Genomic DNA, 22,565 nt, shown 5'->3' on the forward strand with positions numbered 1-22,565 from the left:
GGGAATCGCTACTGACTGCTGTCAGACAGGTTTGGAGTGGAGGTGAAGAGGCTCCTCTCATGACTCTCTGTGCGCTTTGTCAAATCTGGTCTCACGGCTCAAGCGCGAAGTGAAGGCTGATGTCAGGAAATGCCTTGAAGCGGGAGCTGGTGCTGGTCTCCCGTGACTTCCTTGTTTTGAAGGGATCAGATTGGATCGGAGAATGATGGGGATGAGACTGGACGTAAATGTGTTCATCGCGAGCTCGACCACCCGTACGTATCGTTAGCGCAAGGAGGCAAGGGGCGAGGAGCCACTTTGATGTCAGTTTATTCTTTCTGAGGAAAAATGCCGAGAAGAAGCAAACAGACATCTAGAAAAGGTATAATCCATTCCTACTTCGTCTTGACAGGAATGAAATTATACTTATCTTTCAGATGCCTAGAAATTGAAACGTACTTGGGAAAGCCGGCCGGTTTGAAGTTACGTTTCAAAGAACTGATTTGGAAACAGGTGTGCGATCAAAAATCAAAGACTACACTGGAAACGTCCACAGGCATTCTCCCGGCTATTTACTCTCAATTCTATCCATGCTGTGGAAAAAGTGTTAAAACTTACATTTTCCGGGCCCCACATCCCCTGTCTTGTTAGTAGAGAATATCCAGCTTTTCCCCAAGATAGCTCTAAAGGGGTCTTTTCCACATCGACCGAGAAGTTGCCATCCCTCTGTCCCTCATTTCCCTTTTCTTCCAGTCCTCTTTGATAGAGAATTCTTAATCTGCTTGCTCTGTAAGATAAATATGTTTTTTACCCTTCCAATCCTAAATTGAGGCTAATCGGCTTCCCCGATTCTCGTAAAAGAATTGCACCGCCGAGCTTCTTCGGGGCCCTAGGCACAATATAAGCCAACTCCATTCCCGAACTGTGCAATGTCTGTGGAAGAAAGATTGCATCTGGAACCCATCCTAACATTCTTCTTTTTTATTTTGTAATTTTTTTTGTCCCATTTGATTTCAAACAAATCAGAAATTCGTGTCCTAAATGTTTCGTTATGCAAAATAATTAAGTCGATCAGGTCTGGGAGCAGGAGAAGGGAAATAATGGGGTCACTGAAGCATTTGGGCTCTAATGGGAACTTGACTTCATTCTGATATCCAATCTAATAATTGCTATGCACCTGTAAAAGCAGTCCCAATGAGAAAATTCACATTAAAGGTTTAGTGGAACAGTTTCAATACTCAGCTCCAATGGGAGTTGGTGCTGTCACAGGAAAACACAATGTTTTCCAGCATATTTTTTCAGTGGTTAGATTTATGCATATTTCACTGCTGTGGTCTTTAATTTGAAATTAAAAAAAAAATCATGGAAGAGCTTTGTTAAGAGTTGTCAATAGTTCCCAATACGTAATAATCGTAACATCGCCCTGTGAAAGCAGTAAAGCATAAACTCAGAAAGATTATTTACTTGCATATCATTATCCTGATTTTTGAGGAGGAAATAAAAGTATTATTTTGGATCACAAAATTGAAGGCAGATAGCCCCAGGTACCAGAGGAGGAAAACTCAGCAAAACACTAGAGGGAGGAGGAGTTAATTCACTGAATGTCTTTTTCTATGCAGAACTTGAGAGACTGCAGTAGAAGTTAGAGTAAGAGAAGGGACTTGTGCCCCCTTACCTGCCTCCTTCTTTTTTCCCGTCCTCCCCTTATTGCAAAACTTAATTCTGTGACCCACACTAAGTCCCCACCCTCCCATTTTTTAAGGTTACAAGAATTATGCAAAAAAGTGGAGCAATTATGTGAGTAAATATGACACTTTGCAGCTATCCAACTGTACTGGAAACAGGGAAGTATGTTTCATTTGGCAAAACCCATGTGGGATTTGCAAATGACTGAAAGTGCTTTCTAACCCTGTCTGGGCTCTGTTACACCTCCTTTGCAGTACACTTTGCAGCTGCGATTGCAAGCGTAAAATAAGATCTTTGGTAAGTGCATCTCCTTGTCGTGGCATGGGGCAGGGGACAGCTTTTATCCTAGTGTGATTTTTAGGGTACCAGTTACCCCTTAGTAAAAACACAGTGCAAGATTGTGAAGCAGAATTGTGTTGTTGATTCAGAGATCTGCGTTGGTGCAGGCAGTTATCAATAGAATTTCACTTAGCTTGTAAGTATTAAAATGAAAAAGATTGAATTGACTTCTATAATAAAAAAAAAATGTTCACTTTACCTTTCAAGGCATCCTATTTTTGTATGGTGGGTCTCAACAGTGTACACTATTGGAATAACTTTCAGCAAGTAACTGAATAATGGTGACAGATTTTTTTTTTCAAAGTCATGTGCATAAATCTTGCCCTAGTCTTGAATTATTTGATATTTATGGTTATTGTACTTTGTGACTGGAGCCCAGGATACAATAAAATATATCTTCCTATGATGAGATTGCAATGTACTTGGTCAGAGGAGAGAGACCGTTGTTGTCATCTTTCCCGTATATTTGGAGGAGGTATGGAATGTAGTCAGAGCTGAACTGTAGGACCAGAAAAAGGGCAGATATATCATCGAGCAGTATAGCCTCTAATTTTATAATTCTGTAATATGTAAATAGGTAGCAGACTGCCTTTTGAGATGAAATTGTCTATCTGCAGTTCAGACAGCAAATATTGGCACAGCACCGTGAAGCTTAGTGGCCTGGGACTTTTAAAGAAATGAAAAGAGACTTTAATACTCTAGACTGTAAGCTGGTGGGCAGGGAATGTGTCTGTTATATTGTTATATTGTACTCTCCCAAGTGCTTAGTCAGTGCTCTGCACACAGTAAGTGCTCAGTAAATACTACTGACTGACTACTCCTGATAGCCCCTGTTTTGTAGAATAATAGAGACAAATGTCCTATTCATTCATTCAGTTCTATTGAATGAAAGTGTTTAGAGCCAGCCTCTTGTTGGGTAAACGATTTTGTTGCCTTCCGTATACTACCAAAAAATATAGTGATTTACACGACGCTTTCTATGTGTTACTATAGTGCTACAAAGAACTCCTCTGTATTGTCAGATTGAGCACCTTTTCAAATCATCCCTGTAATGGCTTTTCCACTAAAGTGGTAGTTTCATTAATGTGCAGTATATCTACAGAAGTCAATGAAAATGGCCGTTTTTTCCCATTCGCCTAAAAAGTGGAAATATATATTCCCTTTTCTTTGATTCCATATATTCTTTTTCCACTAAGGTCTGAACTATTGGAAATTTGTCATAATGGGCCAGGTTATTAGGTTTTGGACATTCTGAACTGTGCCTTAACACTTATGAGTCATGTGAAAATCAACAACAAACTAAACCTCTCAAATTTCATTATATTAAGAAAGCCAGTGCTGAATTGGAAAGGCTTTCCGATTGGCTGGTGATATGTACATTCTTTCCAAAGTAATTTCTGGGAGCAGAGATAAAATAATTTATCTTACTACAGTTCATCTTAGAGGCATTCATAATCAGTGATATTGGTATCTCGCTCCTACCTATTCTCTCTGATCTACTACAGACCAACTTGCACACTCTGCTTCTCTAATATCAGCCTACTTTGTGAAGCTCTATTTTATCTATTCCACCTCCACCCCTTGCCTGTGTCCTCCCTCTGGCCTGGAACTCCTCTCTTCACGCCCACCACTCTCCCCACCTTCTAAACCCTCCTAAAAATCACATCTCCTCCAAGAGGCCTTCCAAAACTAAGTCTTTTTTATTTCCCCGTCCACTCTCCCCTCTGAATCGACTATGCACTTGTCTATATACCACTTAAGCATTTTGATACCCCTGCTCCCAAATAGTATGTAAACATTCTTGTAAGCTACTATTTCCTCTGCCCCAAATCTATTGTATTTTTCTTAATTGTACCGTATCCCTCATCTAATGTATTTCCCCCCTGTAGACTGTCAGCTCCTTGTGGGCCAGAATCATTTCTACCAACTCTAAGATAATTTCCTCCCCACTCCTTCCCACCCTCCGTTAAAAAAATAGAGAAAGTAGAAATGGTCTTGTCAAAGTATTATGGGCTCAATTCTGCAAATGTTTGAGAAAAGATGCCTTTAGGCTGTCAAACAGAGAATGAAGAAGTTTAAGATTCAAGGAAGGTGTCAAAGAATATCCATAGTTGTCATGGAAATCAACAACAAGGTATATTCTATTCCAGGTTTCTTAATCAGACCCATAATGTTAGAATACTAGACATGGCAAGTTGGGTAGTATGGCGATTGTGGATTAGCTGCTAGGCTAAAATATGATCTCATGAATTGGTGTATTGAGGACTGGAATTTCACTTTTTCAAGTAGTAAAATAAGCATCTTGAGGTGCTGGTTTTCTCTCCACATGCAGTTTAGAGCAAATGCCAATCATTTTGGGGAGTAGCCACCTGCATGCTGAATAAATATTATTCTGATTTTTTAATTAGTGAATTGTTCCAACTGAATTAGGTAACTGAACTCAAGCTGGGTGGGTTCTTCTTTGAAGGCAGCCCCTGGCCACAGTGATGTAATTGTCTTATGATTTTGTCCAACAGCCTCATCTGAAACTAGATTTTATAAGCATCTAGGTTATTGTGCCTGCCACTTCTCAAAGACCCCAGAGAATCTGGAATACTTTTTCAGAGCTAGTCAAGCTGGTGAAGTCCACTTGTCAGGGTAACAGTGCTCAATTCCATGGACACTTACAGTCTCAGTTCATACTAATGCCCCTGGGGTCAGTGTCCAAATGAACACTCACTCAAAGACTCTAGGGATGCTGCATGACAAGCAGAGAAGCCCCCCACCCCCTTCCCTTATAGTAAGGCATATCTATATTAAATTGGGCTCTAAAATTTGAAGTTGATATGAATTTCTTTCCTTATACTGTTTTATGATGCAGTCATATGTGATTTATTTCCGGTTTGCCACGTCTTTTTGAAAAGGGACAAATGCCGGATTTCCAATTGGGACCCAGCCTCGATAGAATCCTGGAATCCAAAGTGTGCTTATTACCTTCCTAATTTTTTTAAAAATAGGGAAGATGCATCTTTTCACTCCAAAAGCAGTGGTTTAAGAACCCATTTCATTCCCACTAGAGGAAGGATCAGACCTTAATTAAATAGAATGAGAAATTGGCACTCCATTTTTTTCCATTTAACATATTTAAGAACATAAAGAGATCAAGGAGAAGAGAGATCGATTAAGGATGGGCAGAATACAACTGGAGGGGCAGAACTGGTCACCCAATCGATTTCATTTGGCCCGACTTTAAGCCAGTCCTTCCTGCTTGGGACCGCTCCTTCCTGGCTCTAGTCCAGCCTCTGATGCAGTTAGCAACTCCTTATCATTCCACAAGCCCGAGAATATTGGCATACGTGGATGTAGTCAGCTGGAGGCAACTGGATGAGGTTTCAATTCAATCTCCTTCCAGCTTCCTTCCCTCCCTACTCTGATGACTGAGAACACTCGGTCTGCCATCCTCCGTTTGCATTTGTCTGTGAAGCCAAAATAATGGGCCCTCTGATTAAAAAAAAATAAATGCACCAATTCCAGTCATTATGTTCCGAGTTCCCACTGGACTTCAGTACTTTTTCTCTCAGAGACAAGGAGTATGAGTCAGTTGAGTCCAATTCTCCCCGTGTCAAAAAATATCATTCAGGGCACTAAATAGGCCCGTTCGTATCTGAAAAAGTTAACCCTTTTTCCAAAGGAGTTAACTCAGTGTGTCTGCTTATTGGGGACAGGGACTGGGTCTGCTCATTGTTGTACCCTCCCAAGTGCTTAGTGCAGGCTCTGAGTAAGCTCTCAGTAAGTATGACAATGAATGACTGAATAACCTTCAGCACTGGGTGGCGGAATGGTTTAGTGAGAGACTGATTGTCCAGTTTAAGGGTTTTGACAAGAGCTCTACCGCTCTGATTGTTTAGCTTGTTTTTCCCAATCCTTGGCCACCTACCAGTACTAAAGTTATAACTTAAGCAAAAAGTTTTAAGAAAGGAACAAGACGTATAAAATATAAACAAAATTTCTTCTAGATTTTTTGCCATGTTTCTTCCTCACTTCTTAACATTACTAGCAGAAATCATTCCGCCATTGTGTTCTTACTGAGATTTATGATGTTTTATTATAAACCAAAGGTAACTTGAAAAAATTAGCTGTTTGGGACCCTTGGCTGCCCGTATAAGTGACTGTGTGTCAAATACCCAGGGACTATATGTAATAAATGTAAAGGAAATACGGCTCATGATCGGAAAACTTGCTGCACGGCCCTTTCACTGTGTGGAACACATTTGCCTTGCCGTGGCTATGAAAACAACTGAGACATGGTTATAGGGCTTTACTTAGTAAAACCGTGTATCGCATGAAGTGGGACGTTATTAAAATGCCTGAGGAGTATTTGCTAATTTGAGTTCAGGTGCCCTATATTTTCATGTGGTAATAACCAGGTTGTGGTTGGGCTCCTCTCTCTCTCTCTCTCTCAAATGTCTCTTTTCCCCTTGATGGAGGGAAGCCATCATGCAGTTCCAGGCTGCTCTTCCACTTTCCTTTCGCCTAGCTCAAACAGCCAGACTTTTCCCGAAACTTTTATCAGCAAGAAGTGGTCGGTCTAGCTGCAATAAAGAGGTTGCACATGTCAAAAATGAAAAGAGCATTTGTGGGAGATTGGAGCCATGCAGAAACAAAAACAAATGACAGGTAAATATGCTCTGGGTCAGCATATCAGCAGTCCAGCACTGACAGATCATCAACAAATGCCATATAAAATGACAGAAGATTGTCATCCTCTGATCAAAGTCAGAGAAACAGCTGATGTTTGGTATTCTTAGCTACGATAGCTTAAGCCATCCATGGTTAGAAAGGCGAGTGGATGACAGGTGATGTCTAAGAATAGATCCTATGCCCTTGATCCCTCCTTAATGGCCAGACCATTGTTCCGTAACCCAATAAGCCGGCTTCCGAGTTGCACCGGGTATCTCATCTCCGACTGTGTAATTGTAACCTCGAACCTTATCGGCAACCATGTCCTGACTCGGTGGCTGAAGTCATTGCTGTCTCTTGCGCACTTACCCTGCCCCACATGTAGATCTCCTTTTCACTAAGCCCACTTTCTTCTATAATGAAATCCCTAAGCAGCTTCTCGCAGAGTCCGGAGAATGGCATCCCAAGTTTTTGGAAATACCCATCACCATGTCACTGTCTTTAGAACTGGGACCCCCCAGATGGGTGCATTATGCAGACATCCTTGGTGCTTTCTTCCCCGAACTTCCCCACATCTAAAAAGGCAGCTTTCTCCCAAGTTAGAATGTGATCTTGTGCCCTCAGTGACAGAAGAATGGAATTTGTGAAATGTTCATCATTTGTTTCTACCTCAGTTTCTCTCAGTTTGCCCTTCTTTTCCACCCAAATGACCATAACCCTGATTCAGGGAAACAGAGTGAAGAAGCAGTGTGGCTTAGTGGAAAGAGCATGGGCTTGGGAGTCAGAAGAAAAGGGTTCTAATCCTGGCTCTGCTACTTGTCGCTGTGTGACCTTGGGCAAGGCAGCTTAACTTCTCTGTGCCTCAGTTATCTTGTCTGTAAAATGGAGATTAAGACTGTGTGTTGTCCCATGGGGGACAACCTGATAAACTTGTATCTACCCCAGTATTGAAGACAGTGCTTGGCACATAGTAAGTGTTTAACAAAGGATTCTGCCATTGTGTTCTTACTGAGATTTATGATGTTTTATTATAAACCAAAGGTAACTTGAAAAAATTAACTGTTTGGGGCCCTTGGCTGCCCATATAGGTGCTTGTGTGACAAATACCCAGGGACTATATTACTATTATTATTATTATTCAATCTCTCCTCAGATCTTGAGTAGAGTACTCCTTAGGCATTCACAGTGGCTTTGCTGCCTCGATCGTCATTCTGCATTCCTCAGCATACACCTTTCTACTCCTCCAGTAACTCCATATAATTGGTTTCAATCAACTGAGCATTTTCTGTGTGCAGAGCGCCGTACTAAGTCTTCGGGAGACTACAATAGAGCAGAGTTAGCGGATCCCTTCCCAGTCCACAAGGAGCTTCATTCATTCAGTTGTATTTATTGAGCACTTACTTTGTGTAGAGCACTGTACTAAGCACTTGGAAAGTACAATGCAGCAGTAAAGACAGACACCAGGCCAGAGGTAGCGGTCGACGGCGGGACGGGTGAGAACGAGGCACAGTGAGAAGGTTAGCGGCACCAGAGGAGCGGAGTGTGTGGGCTGGGATGGAGAAGAAGAGAAGGGAGGTGAGGTGAGAAGGGGCAAGGTGATGGAGAGCTCTGAAGCCAATATTGGGGAGTTTTTGCTTGTTACGGAGGTTGATAGGCAACCACTGGAGATACTTGAGGAGGGAGATGACATGCCCAGAAGGTTTCTTCCCCCCCACCCACCCCATGATCACCTTCTAACTGTTCCTCGCTCTTGACACTCCTTCCCTTGAATAATTTCCAACCCCACCACAGCCGACGTCAGCATGCATAGACACATTATGTACTTTTTTAAAAATTTTCCTTCCCCTGTCATTTTTACTACCACTCATAGCTTTCTTGTCTCTCCTCTTGTAAATAATTTGTGTCTGCCTCTGTCCTTATTGAGTTCTAAGGTTCTTGAGGGCAGGGACTATGTCTTAGCATTTATTGTATTCGCCCAACTACTTTTAGTCCTCAGTAGTCCTGGACACCTAAGGAGGTACTCAGTAAGTATTCTTTACTGGCCTGAATGAACAGAAAAATCTCAGTTTTTCAGAGGGAGATCTTTGGTGACACTGAGGGTTAGCCCCTTATTTTAACATTCAACTTTGGAATATTTGAACTGCAAAAAAAAATGTATTTTAAAGTATTTCTTGGTCCAGTACTAATATTACCTGTATGGCTTTTCCAAACAATTTTACGTTTTACAAAAGAGTGATTTAGCATCGGTCTTGTTAATGGCAATTTTTATTGAATTGAGCTTCTTTCAAAGGTTTTAAAATATTCCTCTGGGTTTTTATTTATTTTTAAGCCATATATCCTCAATCTGATCAAAAGTATTTGTGTCAGAAGAAACAAATATAATCATTAAAAATAAGAAAAGGCCACGGTTTTAATGAAATTACAATGTTCAAAACTGAAGGCATTTGCTTGAAAGATAAGGCGAATGATTATATGTTAAATATCGAATCTCAATATCTGTAAGTCGGTATGTTCGAATAAGGAAATATTTTTGTGGTACCTATGACTAAAATGCGTCTTTCTGAATTCCCATGAATTAATCATTCACTCTTTCATTTTCATAAATAACAAAATCCACAAGAACTTTCAGCTGTTTCTCAGAGATTACAAATGATGTCTGCTTAATGTACCCACAAAAAGCATTGTGGGCCTGGGAGGCAGAAGGACCTGAGTTCTAATTCCATTCTTCCACTTGTCTGCTGAGTGACCTTAAGCAAGTCACTTAACTTCTCTGTGCCTCATTTACCTCATCTGAAAAGTGGGAATTAATACTGTGGGCCCCATAAGAATAATAATAATGAGGAGTTTTTTTAAGCACTTAGTGTGTTCCAGGCACTGTAATGAGTGCTGGGGTAGATACAAGCAAATCGAGTTGGACACAGTCCCTGTCCCACGTGGGACTCACGGTCTCAATCCCCATTTTACAGATGAGGGAACTGGGACAAAGAGAAGTAGAGTGACTTGCCCAAGGTCCCAGCAGACAAGTGATGGAGCGGGGATTAGAACCCATGACCTTCTGCCTCCCAGGCCTGCGGTCTGTCCACTGTGCCATGCGGCTTCTCCCCTATATGGGAGAAGGAGACGGTTTCCAACTTGATAAGCTTGTAGCTAGCACAGGACTTAGTACAGTATCTGGCACATAGTAAATACTTGGCAAATAACATTAAAAAATCCAGTTTTATTGTACGCACATGGGCAATAATGCCACCATTCTTTAAGCTGCCCTGTATACCCCCTGCCTTCATAGCATAATGCTAATTTGTTGGTGGGTTGTTGTTTTTTGGTGCGGTGAAGCTATATTATTGAACCACGTGGTTCAATATCACACATTCTAATCTCCCTAAACTTAGTACAATTTAGTTTGTCTGATAACATACCTCTATATTGCTAGAGTTGATAGTTTGCAAAATGTGAGGTTCATAACAGAGATAGAGAGGAGAGTTACTACCTGGAAGGAAGGATAAGAAGAAAGTGAAATATAGGAAAGTGATTTAATCTCAGTACTGCAGTTTTATAAAATATAATTTGCTTTTCCCCTAGCACAGCAGAGTTTCAAGCTGATAAGGTGCTGAATTAATAAATCCATTGCAACTATTGAGATTTTTGCCTTAATAACATAACTAATACTGGGCATTAAGAACAGAAGAGTTCTTTGTAGTTGATTTCTCCTAGCAGAACTACAATCCCTAGCACAGAAAAATATCACAATCATAATTTGACTGTTTCAAAAAGGAATCAATTTAAGCATCACAATCATGTTAGTGTAATTTCCTTACAAAACCTTGCAGCTACCCCAGTTTTGCTTATTTTCAAATTTGAAATATATTTGAAGATTCCTTGTATTTGCATTACATGTGCTTAACTCACATTACAGTTAATGGGAGTTGTGAACCTACGTTCAAGCTGAATGCCAACTCCTTAAATATTTCTGTCTCCTATTAACATTCATCTCTTCTCCCACCACTAACCCCTATCATCTAGGTTCCCATTTTCCTTGCATAAATTTTTGCATAAATTGAAGGATTGAGATTGCACGGTAAAGCTAGTTTCTTATTTATAAGCATTTCTATGTCACCGAGATTAAATAAAATGCTGGAATTATATAATTATTCTAATGGATTTCATGACTAGTTGTCTTCTAGATGTGTTAGTACATAACAAAGAACTATGTTTGTCGGGGGAGGTGTTATACACAGGAAAAAATAGTTTAAAAGTGGCAGAATTTTAGTAAGATAGGAAGTTCAATTTTGCAAACAGCAATACCTCAGATTTTATCAGCAGCAGCCATCTCTGAATCTTAGTCGGATAGGATTGAAGTTCTAAGTAACTAAAAGAGATATCGGTGGAGTCTACCCAAGAATAATTGAAGATGTTTCCGTGGTTGGGTGGTTTTGACCCTGGAGATCTCTGCCACCCAAATGAAATGTGGTCCGAATGGTCCCAAAATGAAGTCAGAGGACAGTGGAAGAGAGATGCAGACCTATAGATGCATACCAACCCTGAGTCTAAGCCTAATTATTGACATTCAACAGAATTTTATCTTTGCGACTGTTCCTCTGAGAACTACCCTTCAGCTTTTTGGTAGAAATAGTCTGACAAAGGTAGAGTGGGGAATAAATTCAAAATATGAGTGTGAAATGAAAGCAGATTTGAAACGGAGTGGTGGTTCAGCAAACGAGGCAGGCCAAGTGGATGAACTCGCTCCTTCATTAAGCAAAGCGATCGACTAGAGTTGAAGTCATGTATCCCTTCTATTGCCAAGATCAAGCAGCTGGTGATATTTGCCCCCTGTGGGAAAGTACGGTCCAGTTGGAGGTCACTAAGAGCCAGTCCTCAACACCTGGTGCCCTTCTACGTGCCAGGCAATGACTGAGAAAAGAAGCTGAGGAAAAAATCCAGTAACATTCAGGGAATAGGTCCACAAATGCCCAGTCCCAAATGGCAGAAGACGACACACAACTGAAGCCCAAAGTCTCACAGGCTACTAGGATGGCTAAGGTAATAAATTGTCAAGAACATCTTCTCCAGGTCAGGTCATACTGTCCTTTCAGGGATAGCCCAGGTCCCAGGGCCTCAAAGAACATATTCTTTGTTGAGGGAGAAGGAAAATGTAAACTCCTCCTCTATCTAAATTCTGTTCTTTGGGATGCTTTTGAGATCAGGGGACTTAAGGCAAGAGAATGAGGCTGAACCAAAAGACCCTAGAAGGAAGGATTCACACAGCTGATAAGGTGAGTCCAAAGCTGTTTTGCTTCTGTAATCTCAGCAGCATGAGTTTCCTAGACCCAAGTTGCCCCTATGAAATTTTCAGTGGCATTCACACTCCAAATACCGGTTTACTTTTGGTCCGCAGTGTTTTTGTTCTGCAAGGTTTATTTTCCATGAACTAATAGCTCACGGTAAGCAGCGTGGCTCAGTGGAAAGAGCACGGGCTTTGGAGTCAGAGGTCATGAGTTCGAATCCCAGCTCTGCCACTTGTCAGCTGGGTGACTGTGGGCAAGTCACTTCACTTCTCTAGGCCTCAGTTCCCTCATCTGTAAAATGGGGATGAAGACTGTGAGCCCCACGTGGGACAACCTGATTCCCCTATGTCTACCCCAGCGCTTAGAAAAGTGCTCGGCACATAGTAAGCGCTTAACAAATACCAACATTATTATTAATAGCTCTTATCATGTAAAATATTAGACATGGTTTTTAGACCGATGGCTCATCCTCTAGACCGTAAACTCACTGTTGGGCAGGGGATGTGTCTGTTTATTGTTAATATTGTACTCTCCCATGCACTTAGAACAGTGCTCTGCACACAGTATGCGCTCAATAAATGTGAATGAGTGAACATATATGCATACAGGCACGGTATATAGTAAGATGCAGACCAGTTCCTTGCTGAGCTTACAATCTAGTGGGGAAGACAGGCAGAGAAAGATCATGCACAATAGAAAAACATAAAAATAACAAACACAAATGGCTACTTAACCCGGCTGTTGGACTCTTTTTAAACCACAGGTTGAACGTGACGGACTCTAGCTCTTTTAGGGCAGTGAGTGGTAATGCATCGGGCTGATAAACTTAGCGCCATCTTTTCTTCGGTTCAGGGGAAATCTTCTTGCAGAGCAAACAGATGGGCAAGTGTCTCAGCGGGTGAATGAATAATAGACGTACCAGCCCAACTTTTGCAATCACATCTCTACCTGCTCATGCGATTATACATCGTCCTCTGTCGTAAGTGCACTTGGGCAGAACCTTAATTGGAAACTCCCAAGCCGCAACCTTGCAAGGGCTTTTAAAATCACGCTTGTCATGCTTTATGTATGACATCGGTTGACGGGAAGAGATTTGGCATAGCGATGCGCTTTCTTTGCCTTCTTCCAGAAGAGTCAAACATGATCACGGTAAGAAGGATACGCGATCGAGGTCTGTAACTCGAGCTGCACGTCGAAAACTTTGTTCCATTCGGGTATTTATTTCGTGGAAATTGAGGAGCTGTACAGAAGTTGATTTAATGCAGTCGCTGCAGTTAGTACCTTGGCCTCAGGTGCAAAGGCTTTGAGCTCAGCGTGGTGTCAGTCAAACCTTAGATGAAACACAAGGATTTGTGCACATGCTGCAGTGAAGCAGCCTTGACATTTTAAGTCTGCTAACTCTACTAATGTTTGGAGGCAGATTTCTTGTATGTCTATTTTATGCAGGGTTGACTGGCTTTAGAATATTTCTCTCTACCCCAAGTTTCCCAGGGTAGGGTGGATCTGAATTTGCCCATTTTCCCTTAACTTTTATGGTTAAAAAAGATGCTAGACATTCCTCCCTATATACCCGCTAAAGAAAACACCCGAGATGCCAATTCTGTGTCAGCTCTTCATTCATATTCATTCAGTCGTATTTATTGAGCACTTACTGTGTGCAAAGTACTATATTAAGCACTTGGGAGAGTTCAGTATAACGACACAGTTCTGCCGAGTTCAATGTCTAGAGGGGGAGACGGACATTAATATAAATAAATGTATTCATAAATCATATACAAAGACAGTGCTTAGTGATCTATTCTAAAGACAGCTCCAGTTGGACTTTTTTCTTCCTTTCTTAATGATAATAATTGTGGTATTTAAGTGCTCACTGTGTGCAAAGCACTGTACGAAGTAAATGTTGACTTAGACATCGAGCCCCGTGGGGGGCAGGGGTTATGTCTGGCTTGATTATATTTTGAGTAAGAGGGTGAATGGGTATTGAATCCTAATTTTACAGATGAGGAAACTGAGGTGCTGAGAAGTTATGTGACTTGCCCAAGGTCACACGCAGCAGGCAAGTGGCAGAACCAAGAGTAGAACCCAGGTCCCCTCACTCTCATTCCTGGTCTGTTTCCTCTAGGCCATGCTGCTCCTCAAGTTTCTGCTTCTTTTATTCCCCTGATCAATAACTGTGACAGGATATGAACTAAAATGGTGGCTCTGTCCTCGGTGGAGTCCTGACAAACAGGGTCTAATACTACTGCGAGTGAGACCTCAGAAGAATCCTGGGATCATAAGACCATTTTGTGTCCAGGGTTTTGTCATCACTCAACCTGGTTAATGCTTGCTAGTGTCAATCAAAAATAGCCAGAAGGAGGAGGTGGTAAGTAGGTAGACATGAAGATGAGAGAGGTTCCAGGGCATGTCATTTCAGTCCATGCACTTTTAGCTCTCTTAAATTTTAGGAGTCTTTAGCAGTTGGAAGTGAATGCTCTGCAAGGAACCTCTCAGTGTTTGGTTTGAGTTTCCCCCTGAGTGGATCTTGTGGGATACTCTATCTTTAGGCATTGGTTCTTAATTCTTTACGTCCTTTTTTCATTTTATGTGTCCAGCCAGCCCTATTCTTTCCTCACTTTCACCTTTTTGGGAAAAGGGAGGAAGGGAAAAGGAGAAACCTCCTTCAACCCAAAAGGAAATAACCTTAGCTTCAAGCTCTTTCCACATTTTACTCAGCCTCAGTGTAGACTAGAAGGAATCTCAACCATTTTTCCACAAAAACATGATTTCTATAACTTAGTGATTCAGTACTTACTTCCATCCAAAGCTCAGCCAAAGGGAACCTTCTTTAAGATGGGGGCCATCTGAAGTGGGTCTCTCTAGCTTTCTTTGTTCTGCTTTCAATGATCATGGGCTTCTGGACTATCCCAGCTGGGAAAGCAAAGGTTTACAATAATAATAATAATGATGGTATTTGTTAAGCGCTTACTATGTGCCATGCACTGTTCTAAGCACTGGTAGATACAGGGTAATCAGGTCGTCCCACATCGGGCTTACACTTTTAATCCCCATTTTACAGATGAGGTAACAGGCACAGAGAAGTTAAGTGACTTGCCCAAGGTCACACAGAAGACATATGGTGGATCAGAATTAGAACCCAGGACCTTCTGATCCCAGCCTGGGCTCTTTCCACTAAGCCATGCTGCTTCTCTAAGCGCTTCTTGTAAGCGTTTAACAAATACCATCATTATGATTTAAAATAGCCACCTAAAATTTGACATTAACTAGAGTCATAAAACCACATCATTTAATACCATACCATTCAACTTCTATACTGCCGCAATTTCACCTTCCATCTCTTCCTAGCTACTGATTGTTCAAAGGCTAACATCCTTTAGAAGCTCAGGATATTTAAATAAAATTAAATTGATAACAAGACTACGAAAGGATAATTGGCCTTCAGTTTTTCCTAGAAGCCAGTTTGTTGTATCTAAACCTGGATAAAAGTTTGCATTGTCTAAAAAAAAAAAAAAAGACATGGTATTTCAGCCTTTTGTCCTGGAATTAGGCTTTAAAAGGAGATTGCCTTTAAAAGGTTCTCCCCATATGTTTGGCATTTTTGAATCTGAATCTTTCTGTAAGTCCCACAAGATTAAAAGTTGATGCCTTCAAGCTTTCCCCATAGTGCCAGGAGTATATGCCTGAAAACTCAACAGGAAACATCTAAAGGAAGGATTATGTATTAGTTGAGATGAGACTGTCTTTTCATTCTTCATCCCCAGAACACCAGGGTTTATTGGAAATCTCTTTAAGGGTCTTCCCCCGAAACCAGTTGGAAATTTTTCCAGACCATTCTCCTATAATTCATATTTACACAATGGGTCTTGGGTAGGATGTGGAGAAAGAAGACGGAACATACTTGTCTTGATAACTTGAAATAGATGTAACCTTCTAAAAGAACACATCCTCTGTAGTACTGGAGCACTGACTCTATTTTTAAGGTCTCTCTTGTTGGCTACAAACGAGAGAAAGAGGTCAACGGTCATAAATCAGACCATTTACTAGGTCTGAAGTCATTGGTTAAATATTGATGGACGTTAAAGGAACGTCCAAATTGGCCCATCACCAAATATCAGAGTTGGGCCTTGGGGCCCAGTGGAAAGAATAAATGTCTGGGACTCAGAGAACCTGGGTTCTAATCCTGGCTCTGCCGCTTACTTGCTGGGTGACCTTCAGTGGCTCACTTAACTTCTCTAGGCCTTGGTTTCCTCATCCATAAAATAGCAATTCAATACCTGTTCTCCCTCCTACATAGAGTCTGAGCCCGATGAGAGAGAGAGGGACTGTGTCTGGCCTGATTATCTTATAACTGCCTCGGTGCTCAATACAGTTTGGACACATAGTAGGCACTTGACCAACACTGCTATTATTATCATTTTGAAGCTAACCTCTCTAATTCTTTCAATATATAAAGCAGTTTGCATCAGCCAATTCTGGGAACACAAGTCATTGGAAATAGAAATAGAACAAGAGGTTAAAGCTGCCATCTACTGTGTCTCCTTACCTTACAGTTGGGACCCTAATTCCAGTTTTGCTCTTAGGGGTTGCAGAGAAAGCTTGGAGTTAGTGATGGGGAGGTTTTGGTCGAGGCTCTCACCAGTAAGTCAGTTGTATTTATCGAGAGCTTACTGTGTACAGAACACTGCGCAAAGCACTTGGGAGAGTACAATATTACAGACACATTCCCTGCCCACAGCAAGCTTACAGTATAGAGGACGAGCTTACGTTCTCCCACGAAGGGAACCCTGAAGTCACTTGGTCATCCATCCTGCTCTCCCCCACTAGTCTCTAAGCTCCTAGCTGACAGAGATCATGTCTACCCACTCGTTTGTACCGTACTCTCCCAAGCGCTCAATAAATACCGATTGACTGTGGTACCTGTTCTTAGAGATGATTCGGATGGGAAAGAGCAGGTATGGTTTCCCTCCCTGAGATATAGCCAGGCCCTTCTTCTGTGTCGCCATCCTGATCCTACCAGCTATTTGCTGGGCCTCTAGCAGAGATAATAAAATGAAAAGGCTGGGGCGCCCAGCCCGGGGAGATTGTGTCAATTAAAAAATGACCAAACCTGATTTCAGTAGGTGCTGATGGTACACCGGCTCTCTGCTAGAGAACCCAGTTTCCTACTCAGTAGAAACTCAGTTTCAGGGCATTATGCCATTGTCAGGAAGGACTTTTTACCTACATCTTTGTTGCATTTGTCTCCTCCTCTAGACTGTCAGTTCCTTGTGGGCAGGGAACATGCCAACCCACTCTCTCATCCCCATTTTATAGATGAGATTACTGAGGCACAGAGAAGTGAAGTGACTTGTCCGAGGTCACACAGAGGACAAGTGGCAGAGCCAGAATTAGAACCCAGGTCCTTCTGACTCCCAGGCCTGTACTTTATCCACTAGGCCATACCGCTTCCCTACCTTCCAAGCCAAACTACCACAGCCTTCTCCAACAACTTTTACCAGAGAATTATGTAGCTGTTTACAAGGAGACAGTGACTGGGAACATTCACCCCATTTTGTTTGTCACAACAACCATGGCTGTTGGACTCCGGACCACTAGGAACCCAGGACTCTGCTCCTCTAGCTAAAATACCTATTCCTCTTGAATTTATCATTTTCTTTTATACTGTTTTCATGGTTTTTTTCCCTACCTTCCTCTCTGTCTGTAGCTTCTCCCCTCCTTTTTTCTTAGTTTATAAGGGCCGGAAGCACCATGGTGTGGATAGAGCACAGGCCTGGGAGTCAGAAGGTCATGAGTTCTAATCCCAGCTCTGCCACTTGTCTGCTGTGTGACCTTGGGCAAGTCACTTAACTTCTTAGCTCATCTCTAAAATGGGGCTGGAGACTGTGAGCCACATGTGGACAGGGACTGGGTCCAACCCGATTAGCTTGTAATAATAATAGCTATTATTATTATTATGGTATTTGTTAAACACTTACTCTGTCCCAAGCACTGTTCTAAGCACTAGGTTAGATGCAAGGTAATCAGGTTGTCCCACATGGGGCTCACAGCCTTAATCCACATTTTACAGATGAGGCACAGAGAAGTTAAGTGGCTTGCCCGAGGTGACACAGCAGACAAGTGGCGAAAGTGGGATTCGAACCCCCCGTCCTCTGACTCCCAAGCCCGTGCTCTTTCCATTAAGCCACGCTGTCACCCCAGTGCTTAGTACAGTGCCTGACTCACAGTAAACGCTTAACAAATAACCATTAATGATTCTTATCAATTCCTCTGTAGAGTGCTCTCCACAAAGTAAAGATCCAGTAAATACCATGACTATGACCCTGCTCAAGAAAGGAGATTATTGGTAACTGTGGAACTCCTGAACTCACCCTGCGGCTGCAGCGTTAAACTTCTCCACAGCAAACATCCTCGTGTCTTTATTTGCATATTCGTGCCAGGCAACATTTAGATCTGTTTGAAAAGGCTCTTGGCAGTCGGCAAAAGACGTGCTCTAAAGCCAACGGTATTTTGGGTTCTTTTCTCTTTTTGTCTTCCAGACAACAGACGGCCACCTTTGGAAAGGTCACGCTCCCGTCACAATGGAGCCATCACCTCGGTCTGATTCCCCGCTGCCAAAGAATTGGAGAACGGTTTGTTTACTTACATGCCGACGTCTTGAGAAGAGTTACATGTGCACTCAAACAATGGCGATGAAATGAATTGGGACAGAGAAGAGCCCAGGCTGGATCAATATTATATATTTCTGAAAACTCTTGCAAAAGAAACCCCGTGACTGTATTAAAAGGAACACAATTATCAAGTTCTGTCAACAGTGTTTTCAGTGTAAGGATCTGTATCTTGTGTTATCTAGTGTTACCTGCTGATGAGAGAAGTGAGATAAATCGAAAGGAACTGGGACTTCTAGGAAACATTCTGTACAGGGTTTGAGAAACAAGGAAATTAAAAAAAAAAATTAAAAAAAAACCAGAAAACTTACTAAAAGATGCAGTGAAGTCAATACGGGTCACTTGAGGTAGAATTCTCCATTGCCGAATATGTTCTACATAAAAGGAAAAATAGGACAAAAATGTGCATATTAATGAATTCTGATCTGGGGTTGATATTTCACACATCATAAGAGAAGCTATTTGTGTCGGCACTGAATAACCCCAATCAAGTTATTTAGACTCTAATCGAAGCTGTAGCTGGTGGATTCCTCTACTTTGGCTGCAATTTAACCTTTTTTTTTTTTTTTTTTTTTTTTTTTTTTACCAATCTCAAACTTCAGTAGGCTAGCCCAGCTACTCATCACTGCTAAAAATGAACAGTACGGTAGTACCAAAGTTAAACAGCATCAGTTCGCAGAATGTGTTTTTAACTTTATTTAAAAGGGTATTTTCTAATTATGCACTTATATAATATATACTTTATACAGATACTTTATACAGATATTTTTGACGAAAAATTGTCGCATTTTAATGTTTATCCTAAGGATGATTCTAAAACAAAATTTGATGACATTTATTTAGATTTTAGAGACAAAGGTAATTGATTATGCAGCTGTTCTTGTTCTATCCGGTTTTTACGCGACTCTGTATTCTCCCTTCTTCCCACTCCAGGCCCCATGGCCATTCGAAGGAATGAAACATTTGTGTCTTCTGTCAGGGCCCAGGGCAACAGGAAATTCAATTGCACCAAATGGTTCTAGCTCCCAGAAACATTTCTTTCTTTCTGAGATGACCCTAACTGTTACTAAGCTAGGGGGAAACTTTGGATCCACTCTTTCATCTCCCCTCCCTGCTTCTAGGCGTGACCGAATGACTTAATAAAGCCATCCACAACGACCACTGAATCCCTAAGTAAACCCATCACTGGGAACCTACCGTCATCTTCATCCACTTCACGTTCAGGAATCGGAAGTTAGAATGGAAACTTTCCTTGACCATCTGGTGCGTGGCATTTTCATAGATATACACTTGTCTAATAGATGTCCTTTATTTCCTGGGTTATTAACAATGTTCCTAAAGTAGTTTGTGTTTAAATTGCCTCCTAGTGAAGCCCTCACTTAGGAAATGGCTCCTCTGGATTTCTAGGACCATCACTAAAGTAAACAGCATGAGAGATTTTTTTTAAGAAAGGATTTTCTAACTCGTTGGACTGTGCTAAACTATTAGCTATTACTCCTTTAGTTGAAAGTGACCTTCTTTTCATCTTTGCTGAGTAATAGTCTCATCAGTTATTTCAACACTTACCCTTCAAACTGAATTTCCTGCCTCAAAAATACATATACACACACATATATATATATATATATATATATAGGTAAATGTGTATGTATGTATGTATAATAGCATGCTCATTTTCCCTAAACTAGACCAGCATTGGGAAAAAAAACACAAAAGCTCAAATTCTTTTAGTTAGGGGCACTAAAAATGATACAAGCTTTCATAGATAAGAGGGTTTGGGGGGGCAATTTGAAGGAATAAATGCTAGATTATAAAATCCAATTTGTACTGGAGCAAAACAGGCAATTGACATGAAGAAAAGCAGCTTGTTCTAACAATGGAAAATCATCATATGAAAAAAAATTTAAGCAATCAGCAGTTCACAAACTCATTATTTTAAAAGGGTATTGTTTTTAAAACAACAAAAAACCCAAAAAACAAAAGAAGCTATAGCTTTCAAGGACCAAGTTCGAGATAAAGCCAATAGAGAAATCATGTAAGAAAATGTAAACCATCAGCAGTTCACAGATTCCTTATTATTAAAAAAGGGGATTATTTAAAAGACAAAACAAAAACTTTCAAGAAAAGAATTGAACAGTAATTTCAAAATTGTAAACTTTTTGTTAGATTTTTCCATTTGTGCTGTCCCTTTTTTAAACATTTAAAAATTTTATATCATTTATTGGCCATATCACTTTTACAACACAAAAGCGTTATAAAAACACAAAAGAGAATTGTGCTTAGATGACATTAATCTCTGTAAATCGAGGGTGTTTCTATTTAGAATTCAATTTCATAAAATCTTTTAAGAAAAATTCATTAATGGGGTTACTTTCCATTGCTTGCTAGCTTTTAAGGCTGTATGAAATGATCTACCTTTTAAATGTTTTAACCCGACTAAAAGTTTTGTCGTTCATCTTGCTGTCGAGATGGGCAGTTGGAAGATGGGTAGTTAGGAAGTGGAAGTGAAACTCCTTTCAGTAATGAATTGCCTTAATTTTTAGTTATTGTAAAATGAAGACATGTCAAAAATTATATATTTGTATTGTGAGTAAACCCAAATACTTTCCAAAAACATTAAAAACCTTTCAGGGTCCTTCTGATGAACTTCAAAGTTATTGCTTCACTATGCTCTAATGGTCCATTTCTGGGCATATTTAGATTGAGGCGTATCGCTAAGGAAAAAGCACACGTGATATTCTAATTGTGGAAGCAAATACGTGACGACTTTGAAATTTTATACTGAGTACATTAAATGCATAGACATGATGTAGGCACCGTTGATACAAATTTTCTGCAGAATGCTCAACAATGCATAAAATATTTCAAGATCTTTACTGTTGCCTGCACAACAATGGAAAGTCATTTGTTGTTCTTCAAAGCGCATTCTCGGCACTCGGTATAACCTGCGGTTGTCCATAAAACAGGCATTATTTCCTTAGGCTCCTCGCATGCGTTAGTGTTGTTAAATGAATGATGATAGCAAGTGTTTCCATGTTTCCGTGAATGCTTGTATGGCCAAACAGTCTGAATCCAGTGCTCAGAACCATTTTCCTTGGCCCCGGTGAAGGAATGTTTGTCCATCTGCCCCTCCGTGGCCCAGAAGGTCCATAATTTAAACACAAACTACCTCTGAAAAAGAGGGTTAACAAGCTGACTTTAGACATTGGTGAATCTCTCAGGTGTAGGGACGCGGATTTTGAGAAGGTCCAGCCTACTGAGTCACCTAAGAGAGTACGGTATTTAAGTCGTTCTTATTTCAGCTACGCAAAACAGATCCTGTTGCGGCCACATACGACTTGGCTATGTTTATGTAATACGCACTTCCTATTCAATAAAAAGAAATACTTATGTACAACAGATACTGTGTTTTTACAGCTTGCCTGGGTCTCCTTATGAAAACCTGCCTTTGCTAATGGATTTGTTAAATATCAAGTGGTCTCTTCAGAAGTTGAGAAGAGTAGTTTCTGGAGAAGCAACGTGGCTCAGCGGAAAGAGCAGGGGCTTGGGTGTCAGCGGTCGAGGGTTCCGATCCCAGCTCCGCCATTTGTCTGCTGTGTCACCTCGGGCAAGCCACTTAACCTCTCTGTGCCTCAGTTACTTCATCTGGACAATGGGGATTAAGATCATGAGCCCCAATTGGGAGAACCTGATAAACTTGTGTCTCTCCCAGCACTTAGAACAGCGGTTGGCACATAGTAAGCACTTAACAAATACCATTATTATTATTAGTCTGGAATGTGGGAGCTTTGGGTTTAAGTTACTCAATCAGCACTCTACCCTCCTCCCTCCTCTTCCAGTACAATTCAACCCACACATTCCTCTAATACCAACCTACCCAGTGCCTCACTCTCGTCTTTCTTGCTCCCGATTCCATGTTCCTGTCCCACCCCTGCTTTGAACCCATTTCCCTTTC

At 41.1% G+C, this 22,565-nt stretch overlaps 1 protein-coding gene and 1 long non-coding RNA gene across 2 annotated transcripts in view; one reads left to right on the plus strand and one right to left on the minus strand.

The window, feature by feature from the left end:
- DIAPH2 (diaphanous related formin 2) overlaps positions 1 to 22,009 on the plus strand; it is a 692,146-nt gene extending 670,137 nt beyond the window's left edge. The window contains 1 exon segment of the mRNA XM_029067298.2: positions 18,482 to 22,009. Within this exon segment, the coding sequence (XP_028923131.1) occupies positions 18,482 to 18,546 (65 nt within the window). The 3' untranslated portion in view covers positions 18,547 to 22,009.
- The window catches only part of LOC120638472, a 164,950-nt gene continuing 161,306 nt past the window's right edge, over positions 18,922 to 22,565 (minus strand). The window contains exon 3 of the long non-coding RNA XR_005660144.1: positions 18,922 to 18,984. This is a non-coding gene — a long non-coding RNA (uncharacterized LOC120638472). The remainder of the gene's footprint in view (positions 18,985 to 22,565) is intronic.

The sequence above is a fragment of the Ornithorhynchus anatinus genome, chromosome 6 (genome assembly GCF_004115215.2).
Source record: "Ornithorhynchus anatinus isolate Pmale09 chromosome 6, mOrnAna1.pri.v4, whole genome shotgun sequence".
In the NCBI taxonomy this organism is placed as follows: Eukaryota; Metazoa; Chordata; class Mammalia; order Monotremata; family Ornithorhynchidae; genus Ornithorhynchus; species Ornithorhynchus anatinus.